At 26.2% G+C, this 26,615-nt stretch overlaps 2 protein-coding genes across 4 annotated transcripts; one reads left to right on the top strand and one right to left on the bottom strand.

Moving 5' to 3' along the window:
* Positions 1–15,138: 15,138 nt before the first annotated feature.
* On the top strand, positions 15,139–25,277 carry LOC113557028 (E3 SUMO-protein ligase gei-17-like). Of its 3 annotated transcripts, XM_026962304.1 has the most exons (4): positions 15,139–15,348; positions 15,873–16,040; positions 23,858–24,064; positions 24,139–25,277. In XM_026962304.1, the coding sequence occupies exons 3-4, from the start codon at positions 23,881–23,883 to the stop codon at positions 25,056–25,058; spliced, it is 1,104 nt and encodes a 367-aa protein (XP_026818105.1). In that variant the 5' UTR covers positions 15,139–15,348; positions 15,873–16,040; positions 23,858–23,880; the 3' UTR covers positions 25,059–25,277. The 3 variants fall into 3 exon arrangements, with proteins under 3 accessions (XP_026818105.1, XP_026818103.1, XP_026818104.1); XM_026962302.1 differs by lacking the exon at positions 15,873–16,040 and having other exon boundaries at positions 24,139–25,272; XM_026962303.1 differs by lacking the exons at positions 15,139–15,348; positions 15,873–16,040 and adding an exon at positions 18,929–19,157.
* LOC113557029 lies at positions 16,599–18,452 on the bottom strand. The gene is made up of 3 exons (XM_026962305.1): positions 18,242–18,452; positions 17,578–17,743; positions 16,599–17,440 (listed from the first exon to the last, which is right to left on the bottom strand). The coding sequence occupies exons 2-3, from the start codon at positions 17,648–17,650 to the stop codon at positions 17,145–17,147; spliced, it is 369 nt and encodes a 122-aa protein (XP_026818106.1). The 5' UTR covers positions 17,651–17,743; positions 18,242–18,452; the 3' UTR covers positions 16,599–17,144.
* Positions 25,278–26,615: the final 1,338 nt, after the last annotated feature.

Genomic DNA, 26,615 nt, shown 5'->3' with positions numbered 1-26,615 from the left:
ATGTACGTACATATAATACACGTACACATCTATATACACGGTTAACACTGCAAGTGATTTTCGAAAGAATAATGCAGCAGCTGTTGTAAAAAAATATACGTATACGTACGGCGTGTGTATGTGTTGCAGTAGAAAAAAATTCATTGAAATGCGGGTCAATGCTGGTATTTTTTTTCCGTTTGAAATTTGTCAGCGCCGCCGCTGTCATACATAAATGATTATAATATTTTTATAAATATTATAATATATTATTATTACAATATTGCATCATCGTTCACTGTAAAACGACTACTACAACGCTGTCTTTGCCGTGTCGATGTACGGTGACATAATATATCGGTACTCTACAATTCAAAATTCGAAAAAAATAGACGATGATAATAATAATCGGGGTTATTATATGTTGTATTAAGCGTTTAATAAAAATATAAATTATGTCGTATGTAATAATAATAAGAGATGTTGGTACTTATTTAAGAACTTTGTTAAAAAAACAATTGTATAACAATTTATCAGTTAGTAGATGTAATCATTTTTAAGTATATTATTGTAACTAAGGTAAGATAACAATAATATTACAACTAGTATAATTGTATGCATAGTCAATAAGACAACTAGATTAAACTTAAAATCAACGATATAATATAATTAATATATTATAAGGAAAATAGGATGACCAACGGGAGATCTGGTAGTGGTGATCATATGACTCGATTACCACTGGACACCGAGCGTTAATGAAGTATTTACATATTTACAATATTTCTGCTGTTCGTTTATTATGTACGTCCGAGTGACCGACGTATATGGCAGATATTATGGTATGAAAACTAAAAATAATATAATACTTAGTACATGATCAGGTATATAAACATTTTTAAAAATATTATAAATATAATTTTTTTTTTTTAAAGGTAAGCAATTCAGCGGGTACCGATTTGCTATACATTAGATGTCAAATGGGTCACTGCTATAGATATGTTAAATTTGAATTCAATAATATATTATCATTGTAGACGAAAAACGATTCAGAGCCTGGAAAGCCCGTCAAAGTATCAACCTACTACATAATATATTTTTTAGATGTAACTATATTGAAGTCATTTATATTACTATTATTGTATTACGGTAGGTGGATATTTTTTCCCGAAAATATTGCAATTATTTCATTGTTGATATTTAATTATTATAATAATATGTATTTATTCCATATAATATCAACTTATATAACTCAAACTTTAATAACATTTTTCTGTAAATACTGTAAAAAAAAATAAAAATAGGTTCGATGTATAAATATATAATATCCTAAAATAAATCAAAAAAGCCATTGCGTATGGTAAAAATGTAAAATTCTAAAAATAATATACGTAAAGTTATGTTTCCACAAATTATATTTAAGGTTATAACAAAATAATTAATATCGTTATTTGTTGTTGGAATTAGTAATTTCGAAAAAATTCTTACTTAATATATATATATAAAAAAATCAAGCATAGGTATGTATTTTTAATATTTTTATACAGAAATAAGAATAATTTATGTAAGATCTTGCATTAAATGTTCGAGAATTTTCTAGTGTATAATTTTTATCAACTATTATAGGAAAACTAACTAGAAAAATTGAAAATTGTTAATTTCTAAAAATAGCTCAAAATAGTTTAAAATGTTTAATTTTTTTACTTAATGAAGATGATAACACAAATATTAAGTGATAATTTCAACTAATTGCTGCTAATTTTATTAAAATTGTTGGAGAAGATATAATTATTTTACTGTCAAGAATACTCTGCAACCTCCTAAAAATTTGAAGACATACTTTGATTATTGCTTACTACTTGCGTCTCAAAAAAAGGTATATTTCACAGGTAACAAATTCAACAGGTAACCTGCATCCCGTTTTGGAGATGCAACTTAATCATATTATTTTTCTTACCGTTCATAATTATAGTCGTCACCGAGTTGCGTCCATAAATATTATGTATATTTCATAAAATTTCTTGACTAGCTATGCATAATTATTTTAATATACTTTTTACATAATCTGTAAATAATTTGTATAATTGTATTTATTTAAATGTAATTTGATTGTGTATTGTGTATAATATTATAATCAAATGCAGTGGAATCATATTATGCAATTAATCTATTCTGCTACATAATAGTTTGTAATAATTAATTTATGTTATTATTATGTCTTATTCATGCTGGGATGCAACCAGGCTATGTTAAACGTTATTCTTGGACGCAAATAAGCTATAATCTTTTTTGAACCTTTTTTAGAGGGGCGCAAAACACCTACTGATAATAATCTCGGACACAAGTAGTATGCACTGACTTTGATGCAGCCGGCGTCCCTTGTGATTTGTTTTGTCTTTCATTAGATATTATAAGAACACGTAAATGGTCCCAACTATCTTCTCGATATTGATGAGTTATGATTATGTTTTTATATTTATTTAGATGTTTTATTCATGTTTAGTATTATAGATAACATAAAACAGATGAAATAGATACGTGTATATTATAAACGCGTGTATACTGTATACATACTTCGTAAAATATATTATATGTATCTTAATACAATAATTATTATTATGTAATGTATAACTACCTAATAACTTATAACTTAAAATTAAGTTGCTATCTCAAATATCTACGATTATTTTATTTTTCAATTATAGAAAAATAAAAATAATCATTTTTGTTGATAACCAAAATTATGCAAGTATATGCATAATATAGATAGTATACATATATACAAATACATAATATATGTCCTATTTTCCTTAATTTCCGTAATTTTATTTTTGACTAACTCATCTAATTTGCTTTCATAAATTATATTAAATAATGAACATAAAAATATTTTCCACAATAAACTGTGTTTAAATATAAGACAATTTAAAAAAATAATTCGAACAGTTTGAAGTTAATTTGAAATTAATACTCAAATTAGGTTTGATATCTATACCATAGTCGTAAAAAAAATATTTGTTTTTAGACATTTAATTTTGTACTAATAAGTAACAATAATATAACGTTAATAATTAATATTAATAATCTTATTAGTTTATAGAAAATGGTTACGCGGGGGTAGGGTTTTAACCCTCCTCTAAAAATGTTTTTATATGTTAAATAATATGTCTATTGTCTATGGACTGTGATATTTTGAACAAAAAACTGATGGTAGTCTATGCCTACAACCGAAACTTACACCATAAACAATAGACCTATTAACAATTTTTTTTTTTTAAACTGCTATCACAGCAACACTGCCATATTCATATCTTAAGACAAATCACTATTCAAGTATTTAATTAGATATAATATTTTTATTGATAATAAATTATAGTAAATTTGAATAAACTTAATTTTTATCATAGCAATTGAATGTTGACCTAACACTAACAAATTACAACTTATGACTATAAAGTTTAAACTACCAAGTTATAGTTTTTATTTTATTTTTATTTTTTATAGTTATATTATATAATATTTTATATTTTAAGAGAATTAGAAAAGACAATTAATACAAAAATAGGAATTTGAAAGAATTATTTTGTGTTATGAAATATTGGTGATATTTAATAGATTATCTATAAAGTGTTGGGGGCAGAGCCCCCCATGGGTCTCTAATCAGTCTATAGTGAAAACCCTAACTAAAATCCTGCATACGCTACTGTTTATAGAGTTATTGCTATATTACTTTATTAGGTAAATTTTTGTTCGACATTAAAATTTAAAAACATTATTCAATTAATTAATCAAATTTAAAGTTCATAATGTTAAAATCAATCTTGAACAGTAAGAAAATAGCAAGTTCAAATTCGAGAAAATTGAAGTTTGACCTATTAAAAACCAGATTGAAAAAACTAATATATTCATTATTATATTTATAATTTATGGGATTAGTTTTTAATAATACAGTCGAGTCGCGAAAACTCGAACCTCGATAACTCGAAAAACTTTTTTTTATTACCCTAGAAATACAAATTAATTTATATACGAGTTAGTTATTTCGAAATAAATTTTCATTTCAATGAAATCCAACGGTACTGCTAATTGAAAAACAAATTACTATTAGTAACTCTAGTAGTAGACAGGTATTAAAAATTATAAAATATTCCTATAAATCGAAGACACCGCCGTTCCCCCTTAGAATTATTTTTTGTAGACAATGATTTATTCAATTGAAATTGAACACGCATTCATTCAACAGTATGGTCAATGACCTACTTAATGACTAGGTATAGTAGATACACTCCACGTCTTCTAAAGATCAGAATGATTTTCATGGCTTATATATTATTGATATCTGATAACCTAGTGTCTGAATGAAAATTCCATATTTTAGTAGCCACTTACCGATGAGCGATGACATTGTGAACAAAATACTTGTTAACACCTAAATTTGACCTCCAGTTGTACATGTGCGACGTGTGTATATTCAAAACTTTTGTTGATTTAGTCCAGTTTATAAGTAACATGGATTGAGAGCTTAACAATGAAACATGTAGGTATACCTTTTACCTTAAGTCCTAGACATATTACAATAGAGAACAAATATGCATTGTGTACCAAGTCAGGTAGACACACTTTATTGACACATCGTCCGGGACACAATTCATGTTACTTTTCAACTTTTGTACCTATAGGTAATATTTATACATGACTTCTAAAGTTATATTGCCAAATAAATTTTACATTTGTCTTACATAATTTATACATTAATTTTAAAGGAATAAAAATGCTTAAATTTATAAAATCAATATCTTTTCTAGTAAGAAAATAAATCTAGTTGCTATACGGGGGGGAGGTCAAAAGTGAAAAATTCCCAATAATTTTATAAAATTTTTGATGAATTCGTCAAAATCGTGAAAATTTCCAAATGGTTTTGTAGGTACTAAAAAAATCCTAAAAAAAAATATAATATTCATGCCAAATATAATAATAAACTACATAAGTTTTGTAAATGTAATACAAAGTTTCTCATATATTGTAATGAATGTAACTAAAACTATTTGAAAATATTAAAGTTATGCATGAGCACGGTTTTTTATAATCATTTGAAGTTTAAATTTTCAGTTAAATTATTTTTAAACTTAATTATATCAATAATCCTTTTGCGCCGTTTTACGAGAACGTGATATTATAGTTAAATATTAATAATAAAACCGACCGATTGTTGTCCATTTCCGTGCATTTTCCACCAACGAACCGTACTATTAAGTGGTTCACAAAATCAAATATAATTAAATGATATTACTAATTAGGAATATTAGTCTTAAATGTTTCTGCGTTGTCTTCGGAAAACGTCGGCCAGCAAGGTGGGAGAAATTTGGCCTCGCCACTGCCAAAACGGTCAGTCGGTTTGTAAAGATGTTTGTCAGACAGGGTATAAATAGAAGCAATGTTTAACCAATGTGTAAGAGTGTGAAACAAAAGGTAAATTTATAACTAGCTAAGTTTTTGAAATATACATAAATATATTGTTTTTAAATAAGTTTTACAAAATATATGTATTAAGAGGACGTCATACCTGCATGTTTTGTCTGTCTTACGAACTTGAGACATAGCAAATTTGCGCTCAATAAATTCAATTTTATGCTGTTAGCTTTAATATTAGAGTCAATTTACCTGTTATCAGAGTTAAAGGTAATAATATTATCTGGGGAATCTTATAGGTTTTTATTGATATCTTAATTTTTAAGCGAGTTACGAACATTTTAAAGTCTTAATATTTTACATAACTATAACTCTCTTAAAAATTAAGATATCAATAAAAGCCTATGAGATGCCTTAGATCCGCAGTTCTCAACCTTTTTATATTCGCGTACCACCTATACAGTTTAAAAATTTTTACGTACCACCTGACCATTTTTTTTACTTAATAATGTACGTTTATGTTACATGTATAAAATTTTATTTTATTAAGAATTACAAAATGATAGGAATTAAGTATTTAATGTACAAAAATAAATTAAATTAAATTAAATATATGTACAATTATTATTATTATTATTTATTATTACGATTACAAACGACCTCCACACCACCAAATAAACCAAATAATATTTAATATTAATAATGATTTATTCCAATTTTTTGTATAAAGGAAGATTTTGTTCGCGTACCATAGGTTGAGAAGCGCTGCCCTAGATAATATTATTACCTTTAACTCTGATAATAGGTAATAGATAATAGATAATAGGTATCCGAACGTTAAAACTCGTATCCGCGACTTGGCTGCAGAAAAGTGCGTTGCAGCTCATCGTTAAATAAAAATCGATAATTTCGTCAAAAAATATAACAAATATTATATGTATGTAATGTATGTAATTCTAATAAAATATTAATATTAATAATAATAATAAATATGTATGTACTTACGCAATAAAAATATTTAACTGTTTAAAAAAAAAAATTTTTAATTTCCATTATCCGAACTTTTGCGTATCCGAACTAGGTACGGTCCCAATTACTTTGGATAATCGAGGTTCTACTGTATATACATGCTTAGTTGCATAAAAAAATTGATTAATTTAATGGTTCAATAAAAATATAAATTTAATTAAGCAATCGTGAGTCATTAAATCATATTTAAGAGACCATCATCAACTCACCATTGATTTCATTAAATGTTTAATGGTTGTTCATGCAAGCCGGAATTAATCTAATGTATTTTTTACACATATACCCAAAGCATGGCCTTAACTAATAATATTATACTTTTTAATACAAAATATATTATTTTAGTAGATGTGTATAAATCGATATCAATATTCATTAGAGATCATTCTAAATTCATCATAACATCCGTTTTGTAGTGCATCAATAGTTTCGTCTAAATTCTATAATAACCACGATCAGTTACGGTTTTAATTTGACAGACTACAAACTACGTTATTCAGTGCACCAAATACCAATACTATTTAACTAGTTGCCGTAACGTGTGCCGTGCCACCGTTTTACCAGGAGATCTCTGTCAACAATACTACCAAATCAATAATAATCATTTACTAAACAAAACATATTATTTCAAAATATATGTATGTTTTCATAGGTAATATTTTAACTAATTAATAATCATTAATTATTAATTAATAATTTCTAGTCAAAATTAGACATTTAAAAAAATAATAATATAATATGTCTTAATATTTTTTTTATCGTTTAATTTTTTTATGATTTTACTTTTTTGAATGATAACATACGTTTTTAATTTAATATTCTGAAGTAGAATATTATTTTTAACGAAATAATACATAAAAATCAAAATTCAGACAAGTATTTAAAGTTTAGGTAAATGGCTCAAAAGTCCAACATATTACGGGTTACTCCAGTAGGTACCTCTTAACTCCGCTAACTTAAACTTTAAATGTTTATAACAAAATAATCTACTATTTAGAATTTCAATTTTTATATACTCGAAATACTCTAAAAAATATTCTGCTTTAGCATACGAAATTAAATATATATAACGATAAAAATATTTAAAAATGTATTATTTTTTTTAATATTTAATTTCTACTGAAAATTATGTAAAAATAACATTTTAAAAAACATTAATTTATTTTGAAACAATGAATATTGTTTGATTAAAGTATCGCTCTATATATGACAGCGCGCTCTTGCGAACTAAACATATAATGTTGAATTTAATGTTGTTATATAGATTCTGAGACTAGAAACTGTGTATGTACATAAAGCAGTGTGTTAATTTTTATACTTTTTTCTCTCGAATTTTTTTTTTTACATTTTTATCCAAGGATGTGACTGTAAGTCTGTAAAGTATAAGGTGATATATATTTTAAACGGAACTATAATAATTTTTATTTAAGTAACATAATAATAATTATATATATGATAAAATATGATAATCCATATTTTATTTAATAGTATTGATGTTTACAAAAATAGAATTACATATTATATTATTATATTACTCCTTCATCCATCACTAAGGATAAAATCCTTGTATTGATATAGACGAGTCTCTCTAAAAAAAAAACGTTACTAAGAAGAATTTAATAATGAAATATGCATTGGAAGTTCATCCCCAGCAAACATTTTTTATTAAATTGATCTTTTAATAAATAAAAGGTAATAATGTTGAAACTTTTAAACAAGTTTACTTCTCATTAATCGGTCATAGCAGCATATTCTTTACTTTAAAATTATAATTTTCGCTTTAGTGCAATTTTAAAAAATTAAAAAAAATAGTTTAATAAATCAAACCTCTTTTAATTTAACTGAATTTTTGTCAGACGTATAGATAATTAATTTATACTGCTGAAATTATTATGTTCATTGTTCAGAGTTCAAACTATGTTTCTAAACAGAATAAGCGAATAATGGTTGAGTCTACCAACACAATTATTAATGATAAATTAGGTACTACCCACATAAGACATAAACATTAAATGTTACCACATAGACAGAAGAAGAGCTTCCTTAATATATAATCCATTAAAGTGTAATCTATAAATTATGTACAGAGAATACTGGAAGGGTTTTTTTTAGCTATATGCAATTTTTAATTGAAATTTAGTATATAGGTAAAATTTAACTTAGCTTATTATCTATTTTTTATTAAACCATGCATACAGGGGTGACGATTACAGCTCTTCCGCAACATAAAACTTATCATCATGATAAACATAAAGATAACTTGGTAAATACTAAATTACACTGACGGATAAATATCTATCATTGATCATCTATCAAATTTATAAATAATATGCTTCTGGCAAGGTATTAGATCGATATAATAATTATTATATTAAGATGTTTTTATTAGAATATCAATACAATGTCTTAAGTATATTGTTATTTAATAACAACTTAAGGAAAAAAGTTTTATTCACATGTCTCAAATTTCATTATTCAAAAATTTTTTTTACGTAATCAATTCATAATTAAAATAATTTTTTGAGATACTTTTTAACACTGTAATTTTTAAGGAGTCCCTGGAACCACAATCCAGATATAGTCGATAAATTTAGGTCAGCACCTTTTTTCTGCCATTATTGTAGTCAAATTATTCCAATCTACTTAATTGAGTTTCAAAGATTTAAATTTTGGGTGTCATATAAATATATTTTAGATATTCATATGCTACAAATAATATACATTCATTATAAAAATGTTGTTATTGACAGTATTATGTACTGGCGTGTTTAAAATTATTCACTGTCGATTATTACAGTCTACACTTCTACAATCACCAATCATAAGAACTGAGTTGCATCTTGCATTAACTCACTGCTGAGAATGTATACAACCAAAATGTTGCCAGGATGTAGGTACTTCATAATTATTATTAATTATTATTATTGTATATAATTATATTTATTCTAAGATGTAGGAATATAAAAATACACTACGATATCATAATATTATATTATATTATATCTACATTGAATACAAGTCAATAATCAATAACTAAAATATAATAATGAAATAAAATAATATAGAAGTAATTTTATAATACATTTTTATAATAATTAGTAATTACTATACAATTATTGATTAAATGATAATGAACTAATAATGAATAATAATAATAATAATAAAGGGAAAAGCGGAACTCAACCGAATCGGCCACCACCATTAGTCACGAGAATGGGATGCAATTGCTTGTGGAGAAAAAGAGACTCTTATACAGGTAAGTAAGTACACAATATAAAACAACAGTCTGTTAAAGATTAATAGTTAATTATTGCTGCAATGTCCTGTGAAAAATTAACCAATTATTTAAAATAGTTTATGCGAAAAATAGTAAAGCGAAAAATTCAGAGGAGGATTTAGCTTTTGTTATAGATATAAATACTAAAAATTTTCCGCCCATATTATAGGTGAACAAGTTAAAATACCGATCCAAAATATTATAAACATTTAATTTTTAATGCTCAAATCCACTTGAATTTGTACACTATTTTGTTCTTGCTTTTAGTTATTTTGCCTACTTTGGAAAAATGTCAATGGATGTTCTGCAAATTTTAATGAAAACCTACAATGATGATTTATGATTTTTATAAACCATCATTAATGTGTTAATCAAAATCATTGTTTGGAAAATTAAGTAATACATTATAACATTTTTATAGTACATTCTTTATATACTAATAGCCAATAGGAATATAAAACAGATATTAAAATAAATATTTTTATATAGCAATTCTTAACTTAATCATTTTAATTTTCGAAATTGACACTTTACTTTTTGATTAGTGAATGATTTTATAATATCTTCATATAACAATGAAACAAGAAGACTTTACTCTTTAATTTTCCGAACGATTATTGGTGACATCACATATAATTCGCTCAAATAGTTTAAATCTCACAAACTATTATTATTATTATTTATAATAGACTGTGTCGAACAATTATTAATGGGCTTTTGATGCATACGCAGTAAACGAACACAGCTGATATTGTCGAATTGAGATTTATTATTAGTAGATGACAGTATGGCACTGTACATGAATACAACTGAAAGAGAACACATCGTACCTATGTATGACATAAAATGATATTATCATAAATACATTATTCTATTCTATGATTATATTAAAATAATTATATTAGACACCTTATAGTAATAAATAATAATAGATAGTAGTGTTTATTACGTATGTAATATTGATCGAAGTTAACCGCAATATGCAATGCAGTCAATATTCATAATTTTTATAGATTTATTTAAATACCTATCCAGTATCCATGTGTACCGTGTATATATCTGTCCTGATGGAAAATGGCAATTGACTTAAGTGATAAGAACAAAACGGGTATCTACTATTTTTTAGTTGTGTATAACTTTGGGAGTGTACCTATATCTTCTTATCCTCGTTCGTTGTTACCTTTGATAATGAAAAATGGTATCTATATCGTAATACAATTCGTATCTGTTGGTGATACGCCTTTAAACAGTTTAAACAGAATTTAACCGCGGTCTTAAAATATTGGCTTTCGATTTTAACCCTTTCGGTGGACTATGAGATAAATTATCTATAACTCAAAATAGGATTAATTAGATGATTTTTATAAGTAAGTATGTAGTATAACTTACTAGATAGCCGACTCCGTATGCACCAAATTGTCAACAACATATACAATTATGATTTCCACCGCCATTTATCACTTGAATTAGGTATGCTTATAAATTCTTATTATTTCCATACTGTCCTAACTCCTAATCATAAATAAATATTAGGTATACGCATATCACTATGAGCTTCGCGCCGGATAGGTAATATTAACTGACAACGAATGTATTAATACAATATTTTATATCATATGGGCGATTAATGAAAAAATTAATTAATTTAAGTGTTAAAATACTAGTTAAAATATTAGTAACTAGCACTATCGGATCTTTTACTTACTTATTGTTCGTGTACGAATATAATTCTTTAATACAGACCTATGAGTTTAAAATACGGACACTGGCGTATCCATGAATTAGTCAAGGGGATGTTTTTAAGCAAAATAAGACGTGTAGACGAGTAAGACGACGATATTTATACTCGGCTATCTGAGAAAATAAAATTGGATTAGACGTATTATTCGTTGTTTCTTATCATTCGAACGATTAGTAAACATCGCCCAAATTTGATATGTATAATATATATGTCTATCAACCATGATAGGTACCCAGGTATCGTTGATAAGAACACAGTTTGATATCTCTGAATATACCTTTTTTATTATACTTTTGCGGGGCACATTGGTCTGGTGTGGGCTCGTGGCTAGTTATATAGGATGATGTCTGCCAGTGGTCGCGACTGGGTAGAGGCGGACGAAGCTGTGTGCTGCGGAGTCGTTACTATCCGAGCCAGTTGAGGCGAACAACCAGATAGCTGAACGTCCAAAAAAAACCAGAACGCCCGTGCGCAGAATCTTATGTAGTTATGTGGCCCACCACAATACATAAATATTGTAACATATTATCTGGTAACACCGTCATTACGCGATAGAGCCCGCTATCACAAGAGTACAGCGCCCCACTACGCCACAAGCCCACAACGGTGGCCATCGGGTATCGGTGAGGTAGCGGACGATGACGACGAACGACGCGGCGACTCGGTAGATTACGATTTACGACGCTCGGCGGACAGTTGTAGTACTCGGTAAGCGGCTGACATCGGTTAGTGCCCTTTTCCCCTCCGCTTCACTACTAGACAGCAACCACCGATTTGTACGACCATGCGAGTGGCAGCCCTGAACGGACTGCCGCCGGTCAATCACCGTTCCGGGAGGTGGGAAAAATGAGCCAAGGCCACCCGGGTCCTAGCACCCGATATGGGTTACACGACTACATGTCGAGCATGTAGTGAAAGCGTAGAGAAAAAATACGAAGTACAATAAATTACATAAACATTATTATGTTAATAGGTATTATAATATGTTCAAGTTTTTATTATGTACGTCCCCCTCTCATGTGACATCTTAATATGCTTCACTCATACAATGTAGTATATAAATAAACAATATAATATACAATAGCCAATTAGCCGTGTTTATAGCACAAGGACGTAATTACGAAAAGAATTAGATATTAAAAACAAACATTTGTACTTCCGATAGGCGATAATAGGAGAATTTTATCAAAAATTGTAAAAAATCGTATTTTTGATATTATTAATAATTAGCAAAATTAAAATGTAAAAAGGAACTTAAAATTTATTATGAAATAATAGGGTTCACAAAAATCAAGTTTGAACGATACTGAACCAAATTCTCTTCTATAATTTGTTTTTCCTGTAAGTGTAAGACCCATTAAAACTAAAACGTCGTATTAGATGACGGATTTATGAAAAACTATATGTTTTTCACTTTTTCAGTAAAAAAAAGGTATTATTATTGGTAGGTACATTAATACATATCACTACCTAGTGTGCGACAACGGCAGTACAGCGTCAAGGCCAAAACCGGTTTTTCTAACTCGGCAGCGCGTGGATTAATGTATAGTAGTAGTTAATAATTAATATAATATATAAATACGTATGATAACATGTTATATAAATCAACAGGAAACGTACTATTAAACAATTATATTTTAGTTATATTCAATTCTTTTATAAAATTTAAAATTACCATTTTTTTTTTTAATCGAATCAACATTATATCGGTTGTTTGAATCTTCAACGAAGTATGATAATAAAGCGTATGTATGGTATCTATAATATGTTTCATAGAGCATAGAACATCAAGGAAATAACCCCACCTACCAGCTAATATTTGATGTATTATATAATACAATACGTATTGATCGATACGTTCATGTCTATTAGTTTTATTTGGACAATAACTTTTCCGTTAGGAATTGTTCTTTCGTTGCAGACGTGGTAAAAATATAGTTACGACGGATTATACGTATATCGTATACATTAGTATAAATCTATTGTTTAGAAAAAAGCATTTTATAGTCTAATACGTGTTAAAAAAATCTTTGTTTAAAATAACAGAATATCGTATTAATGACAATTTAACGCAAAATATGTGACACGAAAAGAATATTCATTAATATGTAGATGAGCCGAGTTTATTAAATAATAATTATATTATAACACTATAACATAACCGATATAAGAATTAATGAATTATATTTTTAAAAATAATAAAGCAATATATATCAATCAAGCTATGATGATTTGCAGCATATATGATCTATTTATTATTGGTACATATATTTAGGTAAATAGTAATGGACGCGCTCTGATATTAGAAACATTGCAGTAACGCGATAAACTTCACAGATTGACGTGGTACCTATGCAAAGTATGACAGAACATAAAACAAACAATGATGAAATTCATTCATCATTGAAGTATTGACTGCTTTGAAAAATAAGAAAGACGACTTCATAATATAATAAACACAAGATAGCTATCTAGTAGGTAATTGTAAATTAATAATCTAATGATTTAGAGGAGATATGACATGGTCATTCGCACGGACTACGATAGAATGGAATGTACTGGAAACGAGAACCAAATCTCGAAACACAATTGCTGATTTTCTCCCGGAAAAGCCTACATCATAAACCTTCAGTGGCCCTACTACCGTCACCCGACCATTATATCCTAGTCTGTGGTCGTTACTCGTTAGCAAGACTACTAATATTAAAATATAGTAGAATTTCTCAACTATATACTCAACCTTACAATCTGAATAGAGATTATCCCAATTAATCTTGATCAAGTGACTACCGAAGTCCGAATAAAAAATGCAAAAAAAATTAAAATATAATAAATATATACATCTGTTATCATGAACGCCACTAAAAAGCTGGAGATTTCAGCACTAGCGCTTTCGCGTGAAAGTCACTATAAACACAATTAATATACAGTGAAAACTCTTTATAACGAATCAGAAGGGACCAAGAGATTTCTTTCGTTAAAGACAGTTTTCGTAATAAAGAGGGTTTAAAAAGAAAACAAAATTGTTAGAAATTACGTCGATAATAAAATGAATATATTCGATATCGATAATAATGGTATTATTATGATAATTAAAGTAGATAGATAATGAAAGAATGTAATTGTGCTTAGAAATTTCGGAATTTTTGCCGATTATTTTTATAATTTATAATACTTAACAGGTAAATAGTGTTATGAAACATAAAACATTGTTTAGTTATTGAGAGTGACTATACGTTATAGAGAATAATGAATTGACTAATGAGTAATAAAGCATTCCAACCAATATTGTGTCATGTTTACGTTACATAGAGTTTTCGTTGTAAAGAGTTTCGTTATAAAGAGTTTTTACTTTTTACTGTATTTGAGAAGTAAATAGTAGTTACATATAATAGTCACCTTCGTATACAAGCGCTAGTGCTGGAATTTTCAGCTCTTAATAGCGATTCATTTCGATTGATAAATTTTAATATTAAAATCGTGAGTCGATGAGTAACCATTTCCTATAATAATCGTGATTGGAATTGGAATCATAGTCATAGTAGACCCATATTATTATTCTCTATAGCCGTGGTAATTATTGCATTTTTGTTGTTTTTGTAGTTGTTTATATACAATAATTTAACGCCACGACAGACGCAACACTGCTGCAACAAGTTTTTGTTTATCGACATGATCGCTGCAGTCGTACAACGCCGTACAAAAAACCGTAGTCAATTGACATGCGTTTCACTTTCAGTCTGGCGTCCTCTTAAAGAATAATTAATAAAATATCTAATTCTATTATATTTGATGAGAATATCGACTCGGAACACTTTCCACCGACTGGCTGCTACTCTGTTACCTACTCTGCAAGCGGTTTGGACACTGTTAACTAACCACCGACTACTGACGTGCGGACCGCTACCTTTTACAGGTAAACAAAATCAATAATTATTACGCCATTGTCCGTACCCTGTACCGTTTTATTCGTCCCCTCGTCCATATTCACCGCACTTTGTTGTCTCACTAGCACTGTGACTCGTCTTCGCAATCGGTTGCTGCGCTCTGTTTTTTCGTCTATGCAAATTCACAAAAATGTTATCATCCACGCCTCTGGAATACCGCGGACATCACACAGTCATCTTTCAGTTTTTACAGACACCTGTTTGCCATCATTATTATTTTAATATTATGAAACATTGATATGTATTATGTTAATTCAATAGTTTTATAATAATTATTATGTTCAGTGTTATCAGGACCACTCGTCCTGGTCATGTCTCTTTCGTTATTGGCGTGCCCGTCTAGTCAAGAGGTCATCTCAGTCAAAATGGCTGCCGCTACAGCGGGTATAGTCGGTCGTCTATATCTTGTCTTTGGAGTCTGCATATCCCTAAACCTGAGCCCTCTCGCGTGCCCAACGCCCATCTAATTTTTAAATTTTTTGTGCTCTTACAGTCTTACCTATTTTGTAATCAGTAATTACTAATGATTGTATTATACCGCTGAAAGCTAATTGCGAAAAACAGCTCCGAAGACATTTTCTCGTCATCGCAATATTTGCAAACCCAACACCGTTATCTGGAAATCATAATATTCACAAGTATTAACGAGTTCGTTTGGATGGTAAATTTTGTCCTTAATTATTGTTGGTATTATTTTAACCTAGATATACAATATTAATAAATAATAAGTATTGATAATCTACAGTAATATCCGATCCGGTAAACGGTCACTTTGTACGGTCCATTGTTTAAACTGCATAATGCGGACACTTTGTACGTTCAGATAACATTTTAGATTTCAGAACGCGGACACTTTGTACTGTTATATAATAAAGTATATATTAAAGTATATAGTTACAAATAAGTGTTAAGTATTTATAATGTAAATTATTAAAATGTAAAAATTAAATATAAAAGTATAATAAAAAGTCAATAAAATATTATATTTTATAATAATATATTATATATTATTTTATATTAAGTGTAATATAAAAAGTCAATTTATTAAAAAACGTTATAAAATATAGTATATTAGTCAAAATATTAAAATTGAAAATGTGTATAATATAAATATAAATAAAAAAAATAATATTGTAAAAAAGAGTTAAATAATAATGTTAAAACCGGCATGTATGATATAATATGGAATTTAAAAATTCAAAATTTGTCATTTCTTTCTTTTGGTGCTGGTTTCATCAACTAAATAGTTTATTATTTTCACATGAATTGGATTTTCGCTTTTTATGCAGCCTATTACCACATACGTCTAATTTTACTGCACGCAAAACTGTCCAAAAACTCGGATTTGTTGTATCAAATAGTTTATTAAATTAATTATTCCACCCTTCATTGAAATTATTTGTTCGATAAGATTTAGACATTGTTTGCGATCTTACATTCCAAAATGGAGGACGATACCGTGCATTGTTATTATTTTAATCACTAACATAGATTCATTGGAAGTATGAAATAAGAGGTAGTAATTCTTGAGATAATGTTGCATACATATTACTAATTTCGACCAAAGTATCGTCAATGGGTAAAAATGTCAATGAAATAATCATTTTGCTTTTGCACTCTTTGGAAATCCGTTCATTTTCTTTATATAATTTTGCAAGTTCAAATTGCTGAATTTGTCGCCATACAGACTGACATAAATGAAAAAAAACAACCTTGAATCTGGACTCCGTTAAAAACTCAGTTTATCACTTTTATTACGCCTAATTCAAAATCTATAATAATTCGTAAATATACTAGAACATTTAAATGTGCCACCCATGAACCATATATTAGATGATGATAAAAAAGACAGACCTTCATTTGCAACAAAAATTAAGATTCTATGCTCATTTCCGTTGTCATAAATTAGAAAATCAGCTGCCTCGCCACCGATTGTAGTTTTCCATTTATCTGGTAATGAAAAAAGAAGATTTTCGGGCTCGTCAAGAGCATATTTACATCGTGCGCGTCTTATCGTTCGTCGTAAAGCATCAGAATTCCCCAACTTAGAACAAACTATACCTATAATAAAACATCAATACATAAAAATATGTATAAATATTTTATAATATATAATATAATATATAAAAATATGTAAAAATATTTTACTATAAAATAAATAATTTCATTATTTACTACATTAGTTTATATTTACTTACTGTTACATCCATGTGCGATTGATAAAAGAATTTGATTTGCACTTTCTTTGTTACTAATTGCGCACAGCTTCATGTCAGTTTTCGCATTGTAAACGGCACAGAATGTTGTATCATCCAATTGTTTTGGATGGTGGTTATGTGATATTAACTTAGTAAAAATGTTATACTAAAAAAATAAATATATATTTAAGTTAAATTTATATTATACAATATTATATCATTCATAATAGGTATTATGGAAAATTAGCCTTTTGGTGAATATTTTAATTGGGCTTTTAAAAACTACATATTATAGTAAAAATATAAGTATCGTAATAATATAGATAATTCACTATCTAAATCGAATATCTTGTTATAATCGTTGTACGATCTACTCATATGTAATTATCTTGAAATACAATCGTAATTTACGACTTTCCTTAGCTGATGTTATCAGTTATTATATATATTCATTTATTTAGATTTAAAAAGCTTAACAAAAATATTCACAAAAAGACTTATTTTGTATAGTATGTAAGTAGTAAGTATTCATAATATTTGTGAAATATATGTTCTCAATATATTATATTGTTGAAAAAAATATAATATTTTGACAATAATAAATATATTATAGTTATTAAAACATATACAATTAAGAAATAAAATTTATATAGTAGGTACTTACTGGTTCTATACGATTTGTAAAAAATTTTCCTATACACGTAGTAATAGAACATTTCCAACGTATATCTTTAAATTTTCTCTCAATATTGAGTACTCAAAACCATCTTTAAAAAGTTTTGGTCTTAATTTAGTAGACTTTGTTGTTGCCATCGTGACGATGTGATAGTCGTCGTCTTAGTGAAATGCAGTTCAACGATAAACACAAACGATAATTTGATTAACTCCGATATCGCGCTTGGGAAATATATGTATATTTAGAATGTATAAGATACTTAGATTTGCCAAATAATGTTTAAACTTAATAACATTTTTAATAAAATTGTGTTTAATATATACATATGTATATACTTTAATACTTTATATACATAATAGTACAAAGTGTCCGCGTTCTGCAATGTACCTTTTTACTCGACCGTACAAAGTGACCTAGAACCATTCGATCTCGTTATCACTTGTCGGCACTTATTGATTGTAGTCTTACGTTCGTATTAATATTGTGGCCCATTTATGCATCATAAAATCAAAAATTTTTATGACGATGGTATTATCTTGTATATTCGATTAAACTTTGACATTTTACACTTCTACAATCTAAATATTTGCTTTTGTAAACAGATCTCGTTAATGACTGTAGTTTTATCTTTGACAGTCAATAATATTAAATTATTAAATACGATACGGTTTCATAAGAAACAAATAATTACCTAATGTGTAAAAAATAGGGTTAAAAGAATCGATTTAACTGCATTATTACTAAGTATTACTGAAATCATAGAACTGTGACTTTATACATACGCAGATTACAGAAGTTATTTTTTTAAATTGAAGACTAAAAAAGTGACACAAATTTGTTATGAAATTTACCAATTAAGGTAACATCGTCTGAAATTTGAGAAAAAAGAATCTATAATATCTAGGTAGGTATTAAATAAAAATGCATAACAAAATTTATAATTATGAATGTTTTATAGCTATTACATTATGATACCTACCTAATATTTTCATAGTAAATTACATTAATTTAAGTTATAGTCAGTACTCGATTTGGGGGAACGCAGGGGGACGGAGTACCCCTACTAATTTTTCAGAAATCTTATCGTACCCCTACTTTTATTTTTAAGGGGAACGTAGGGGAACTGCATCGTTCTAAATTGTTATCAAAATGCACGCGATAACATCATAATAATTTTTCTTACCATAGATTTAATAATTATTAAAATATTTATTATTATTACTTAACTAATTATCTTTAATCATCACTAGAAATTGTGCCACAAAATATTTGTTCCATATTATATTTGTTCTAACTATATTGCATCCTAGAATATACGTCTTATGATAAATTATGGAACTATTTAAATAAATAGTTAAAATGAATTGTTTTTTATTTAGTTAGATTTGAGTTTGTTATTATATTAGTTATAACTAAAATATACAATGTAATATTTACACTAATTTTTTTTTTTTAGATTGATTATTTATAAATATTTTTCATATGATTTAAAGGGGGTATGTGGGTGTGGGCTTAGTAACGTTTAACAAGTGATGGGGACGCTCTTTTTTTAAAAGTTAACAGAGTCCCCCTACTTTAATTTTGTCAAGTCGAGCACTGGTTATAGTAATGCTGTATTAGTAATTTGATTCCTTTATTATTTTAACATGTTTTTGCTTGACAATTTAACGGAATAGATTGAAAAGATGAAATTTGAATATTATTTATTTAATTAGTTAAATTAATACTTAAATGATTCTTATATATTACTGATCACTAATGATAAGGGAGGATTTAAAAGGACTTACTATAATTCTGACCCCCCTCCCCAAAAAAAGATTGTGTGTGTATATATATACTTATATTAGTTATATTAAATGTTTGAGACACTGAGAAGAGTGATGAATATATTAATTTAAAAATGATGTATGTGTGTATGTTTTTTTTTTTTGTGTTTGTTTACCCAAAAGATAATCGATAAAATATTACATTCAACTTTGGAGGTCATTTTGGATAGAAAATTAGATCTAGTTTAAATTAAAAAATAAAAATTTCAAAATAACCGAGAAAAACAAACGAGAAATTAAGGACGAACAGGAATTTTAAAGCATATCCAATTTTCTACAAAATTAATTTTATTTTTTATTTGTGTAACTCAAAATAATCAACTGCAGATACTTGAAATTTTAACCAAATGTTTGTATTATCATTTTCTATTAACAATGTAACTTTTGAAAATATTTCTACTCCTTTTTAAGACATTTTCAATTTTTTTTTCCATAAACGTGGATTAAATATTATTTGTTGATTAGAAACATTTACAAATTTAAGGTAAGGCTATTTATAAGTTGTTATTTCTCTAAATAAAAATATCAAGAAAAATAACATGTCGCAGTATTTTTTTATGGGCATTTAATTATATTTTATACGAATTAATTCATAAATATTTTTGTTTTTATACACAAGATTTGAAAATTTAATAAAATGTTCAAGTTTTTCAATCTATATAAAGAGAAACAATTCTACCGGGAAGCTAAATTACATTTGTATGACCGTTTGAAGTTCAAATTGTTATAAGTTTATGACATGGAATATTCACCATAGTCAAATAATTATTTCTTCACAGACGATTTTTGTTTTTTGTTGTAAATTAAAAAACAAATAACTGTAGATATCCAAAATGTTCACCAAATGTTTATATTTTCTAAACGTGGTATAATTTTTAAAATATTTTGACACTTATAGTTATAATTATGTATATATTATAAACATATGAAATTTTCGATTTCTTTTTTTTGTTTTTGTTTTTTTTTTTTATAAATTTTTTTGAATATTAATTAAAAAATTTTAACTGAGTTACAGTTTTTGAAAATTTCATAGAAGATCCCATATAAGTTCTTTTATCTATATGAAAATAATAAAAATACTTAGACCTATATTTTTACAAAATCACAAAAATTTACAAACTGTAAATATTTTGTAGTAAAAAATGTATAAAATTTTCAAAAAGTTTATACTGGAACTAAGATGCATGAAAAATGTATTCATAAATTTTTTTTTTATATATCTTAAGTTTAAATTTTGACAAAATTACACATTTTAAAGATGAATAACAATGTTAAATATTTTACTAATATAACAAATTTAATAAAAACAATTTAATAGTTAACATACTATTTTTTATAATTTAAAAACATTATTTCTTAGAACTTAGCTATATGCAATGTTATTTTCAAAATATGTAGATTAATTTTAACATATTACATCTATTAATTGTATAAGCCTATTCACTCTGTTTATGGTATTTACAGTAAGGTATTTTACTATTGTTAATTCTAAAGTTCATAACACTAATTAAATATTAATATATATCATTATAATAGATAAATACTTATAATATCTTAAATACAATGTTCAGTGAAAACCCTTTAAAACAAAACTTTTTACAACAAAAAACTCTATTTAACCTAAATAATACCTATATTATAAAGGTTGGTTTGTTTTATAACCTATTAATTAATTTATTCTTTATAGCGTATTAGTCACTCAATATTTTATGTTTCTTAACACAATTTAAAAAAAAAATACTTATTGTTTCATGAAAATGATTTAAAATTATCCCAAGACATGGGACAAATTCAAATAAAAATACAAACAAAATATTGGCAGAGTAAACAAATACAAATAATAATGCTAGACTATTTTAAATAATTGTATAAAATATAATACATATAATAATTAATAATTATAATTTAATAAAATAAAATAATAAATATGTAATTAAATGTGACTCATGTAATGTAAAAATAATAATGTGTATGATAAATAATAATACATAGTTACTACATACCTTTATACATAAATAATTTAAATGTTATTTTTTTTAAACCCTTTATATTGCGAAAACTTTATAACAAAAGAAATCTCTTAGTTCCTTTAAGTTTGTTATAGTGTTTTCACTGTACTTGAGAATGTACAACATTTTCATACACAACACTTATTGCTTGGTAAATGTTTTGAATTTATGAGAAAAAATAATATTTAAGTATAATTTATAGAAGTTAATTTTAACTTTATTATGTTATATTTTTTTTTTTTAGTACATATTAATTATTAACAAATTTAATTAATTTGTAAAAAATTTCTGTAACATTTTATGTTTTATTTTAAAAAAAAATGTGCTATTTCTTGCCAACTCATCATTTAATTTAATACTTCTATGTAAAAAAAAATACAGATTCAATAGGTATTCTACATTTATACTTATACATTTCAAAATAATTATTGTACCTTATATTGTTATCAAATAAAACTTTTAAATTGCAACAATTAATATTTTTAGATTCTGGGAAAAGATATTTGTTTTACTATGAAAATTGTGTAAAAGCATAATACTTTGTTTCTCTTTTTTAAATTTGAATTGTTATTTAATTTTAATCTAACTATTATGCCATGTGGTCTTATAAAGTTATTATTTGTAAATTAAAAAGTAAATGAATTATTAACATTTAGTGTTAAATATAATCTAAGGTACACGACTTAATAAATATTATTATTTAATATCTCAATTATGGAACTTATAGTTAAATAACAACTATTTTATTACTTACTTATCATCAATGAAACCCACACAACTATTTAATGTACAATTTATTACAATAGATTAAAACAACTATTTAATTATATACATTTGTAATTTTTAAACATATAAATGATAAAATTATCATTATAATATCTATCTATTTCGTTTCCCTAGTGAAAAAATGTTAAAGGTAACTTATTTGAAATAATTTAATTAAAATTGCTAGATTTTCAAAACTAAATTTAGAAAGTACCTATAGTTTTGAAATTTGGGATTCAGTTAATCAAGTATATCAAAATTTATAAGGACTTTTAATATAAAATTGAAATAATTTAATTTTTGGATTAAATATAATATAATGTATATTTCTGTAATATCGATATATATTAAATTTTTAATAATATAGTAGCAAATTATATACCTTTAAATACTATATGATTAAAGGCTTATCTTTCTATTTAATGTTATTTTTGACCATATTATAATAAATTAATCAAAGTTCTCAAGATTTAAACTTACTATTTTTAATCTTAAAAGAAATTTAGTATTGCTGCACCACAAAATATAAATGAAAATTAATTTTTAAAAAAAATATTGTAACTGGAACATTCCGATAAATATTTTTTTAAACAGATCTAAGGACTAAGACTTGTTAATGATGCTTTAATAAACTTGATAAAAAATATCTTGACTGTGAAGACCAATACAAATCATTAAGACTATGAAAACTAATTTAAAAAAAATATTTGACCTAAGTATATAATTGAAAAAATGTAGAATACCTAAAAATGATAGAATTACATGTATCTTTAATTTTCTAACAAGAAAAATTCTAAAATATTAAAAAAATTTAAAATAAAGTTGATATAATCAACTGTACATTAACCTTGTTTGTGTATCTATAATTTAATTCTAAACTAATTTTTTTTCCATTTTACACACAAATCAATTTCATATTTTGATTATTTTTATTACTTTTGAAAAATCAATATTACAAAGAAAGTAATAAAAAAATTAAGTTATGTGTTATTAAATATGTTTAGATTAGAAGAGTGCTCATTCCAAAATGTCTGAACTACAACCGTCAAGCCGCAAACTAATTATTCTCGATACTACCAACTCAACATATAAATCAAAATACAATGTAGTATTCACACCTCAGCCATATTACAAAAATATATGTACACTTATTGAACCGGTGGCTATTTATTGTGACTCAGCAGTTAAATCTGAATGTGGACAATCACAAGGTACAGATCAAATAAAAAATAATATATTTTGAAGTTGTTAAATAAAATAACAATATATTTTATTCTATTTACAGAACACACTCAATTTGAATTTAAATTCACATTGTCAAAGTTAATAATAGATATGGTAAAAAGACAAATAAAAAGATTCCAATTCCAGATCCGATTTGGAGAAAAGCTGGCAGAGGAAAGTGATTTATCAGATGGATTACCAGGGCCAATAGATATATGTTTCAATTTGAAGCATTCATCCACAACCAAAAGGAGCCCTATAACTTATGACGGCGATACTTTAGACAAAGAAAATGAGATCTCAATATTGTGGCCATTTTGTAAAAAAACTTATTACATGGCGCTAAATATTGTAGAGACCATCTCGATTGAAAATTTGATAGCACGCGTATTTTTTCACAATAAAATTTATAGTATTAAACTAAATACAAAAGCTAAGGCCATAGAATTAATGAAAAATTCAGGTAAAGATTCAGCGTCCTATGAGTACCTCTTATTGTGTTCAATAACCCAAACAAAAATGAAAATACCAACAAGATCTCTAAATTGTAGTCACTTTAAATGTTTTGATCTGAATACATTCATTATCGCAAATAAGATAAAACCGACATGGGTATGCCCGATTTGTAGAATACCCATTCCATACTATGACTTGGCAATAGATTTATTTATTTTGAATATTATCATTAATCCAAATCTTCCTAAAAATTGCTTTGGAATAACATTATATGCTAATGGTGAATGGGAACCATATACTGTTGACATTATAGAAGGTATTGAAAACAACTATCCAAAATATTCATCTCTTAAAGATTTGAATAATCCCTATGATGAAAATCTCCCAGTTGAAAAACCTTTCTTACCAATAACAAATGGTTTGAATACTATTGAACAAACGCTTTCCGATCTGACCATAGACAGTACAGACATTAAAAAAGAACCATCTACTAAAATCCTTAAAACAGAAGATGCTGATGAATAAAATCATTCATAATATGAAAATTTTAATTTAGTACAAATAATAATTTAAGTTTTTAGTGTTATTGTAAGTGTAGTAATAAATTATTGAATCTAGATGTTTTACTAATCTATCAATAACATATAAAATAAAGAGTACAAAAAAAAAAAATCGAATTGTTTTAAATTTTATATGGACCTTATTGTAACTATACACTTTATTACGCTGATTATATAGAAGTTAAAATATATAAATATTTATATTACTTATTAATTTATTACTTTTATTAAGTAGGTATATTATCTGTACCGTGTAGAGTAGGTTAGCAGTGATTCGCACCTATACTGGCTACTGCATATAGTTAGTCGAGTACGATATCTTATAGAAATCTAAGATTTATTTTTTAGACGTATATCCGTATAGTGATGAACTGATGACGGTGAGCATTGTGATTCATGAAAACAATCATTAAATTTAATCTAAACCAATCAATTGCTTAAAAAAAACAAATATAATAGTCGACGATACAAGTTAAATATTTATTTTTATTTTTTAAATTAGGTATCCATTTTGTTTTATTTATACTTATTTGATATTAATAATTATTTGAATATTAAGCAATTTTTTTTATTTTTTTTGACAATTTCAGTAGCCTAGTGTTCTTCCTTAATAAATAACTATACATGTCAATCAGAATAATTATATGCTAAAACTATCATATTATGATGTGAATAGAAGAGCAAAACAATTTAGTGCAGGTTGATTTTTCTTTAAAAAAAACTATTCTCACACTTATATTTGGTTATATTTATTATTTAATACAACTATTATTATTATGTATTAACAGCTAAACATGGTAGGTAAAGTGAAAAAAAATTAAAAATAATAATATATAGTAAAATATAATGTAATAATCGCATAAATACTACTTATTGGTTTCGAGAACTTGCGATTGGTTGTGTGTTGTGTCAAAAAGAAGAATCATCATTTAGGACTTTTATTCGTTTTATGATATTTTAGTACTTATACTCGTATAAATATGTAACAATATCAATATGTATACTATTAGCAGTGCTATAAAACAGCAAATAAAAAAATTAACATTTATATTTATTGATTATCTCTACCTAAGTTAAATTATATAACCTGTATGACTAATATAGATAGTTTTATTTTAATTTTTGACATATCAAATATATTTTTATTGATAATAAATGTACAAAATATTATATTATTTAAATACAAATCGTATAGAAAAAAAAAATTTTCTCATGCTTATAAATAGCCCAATTATAGAGTCCAAATATTTTAATAAATTATAATACCGTGTATAGAAAAAATGATAATAGCATACATATATAGTGAAAATGTCAATTATCTATAGTTATTCGTTTTAAATAATAACAAAAAACCAAGAGTGGGCAGGTGGATATCGCTCTGCTGTATAGTAAAGACGGAGAGTTGGTAACTATAATCAATGTTTTATTTGAATGCAATGACAAAGGTGTCATTGTATACGAAAAACGATTCTGAACTTGTACGGAGATGGTTTGTCAGTCTAGGATATATTATATTATTACC

The sequence above is a fragment of the Rhopalosiphum maidis genome, chromosome 3 (genome assembly GCF_003676215.2).
Source record: "Rhopalosiphum maidis isolate BTI-1 chromosome 3, ASM367621v3, whole genome shotgun sequence".
Lineage (NCBI taxonomy): Eukaryota > Metazoa > Arthropoda > Insecta > Hemiptera > Aphididae > Rhopalosiphum > Rhopalosiphum maidis.
The sequence above is the reverse complement of the archived record's forward strand: the minus strand, read 5'-3'. Positions and strand labels throughout refer to the sequence as shown.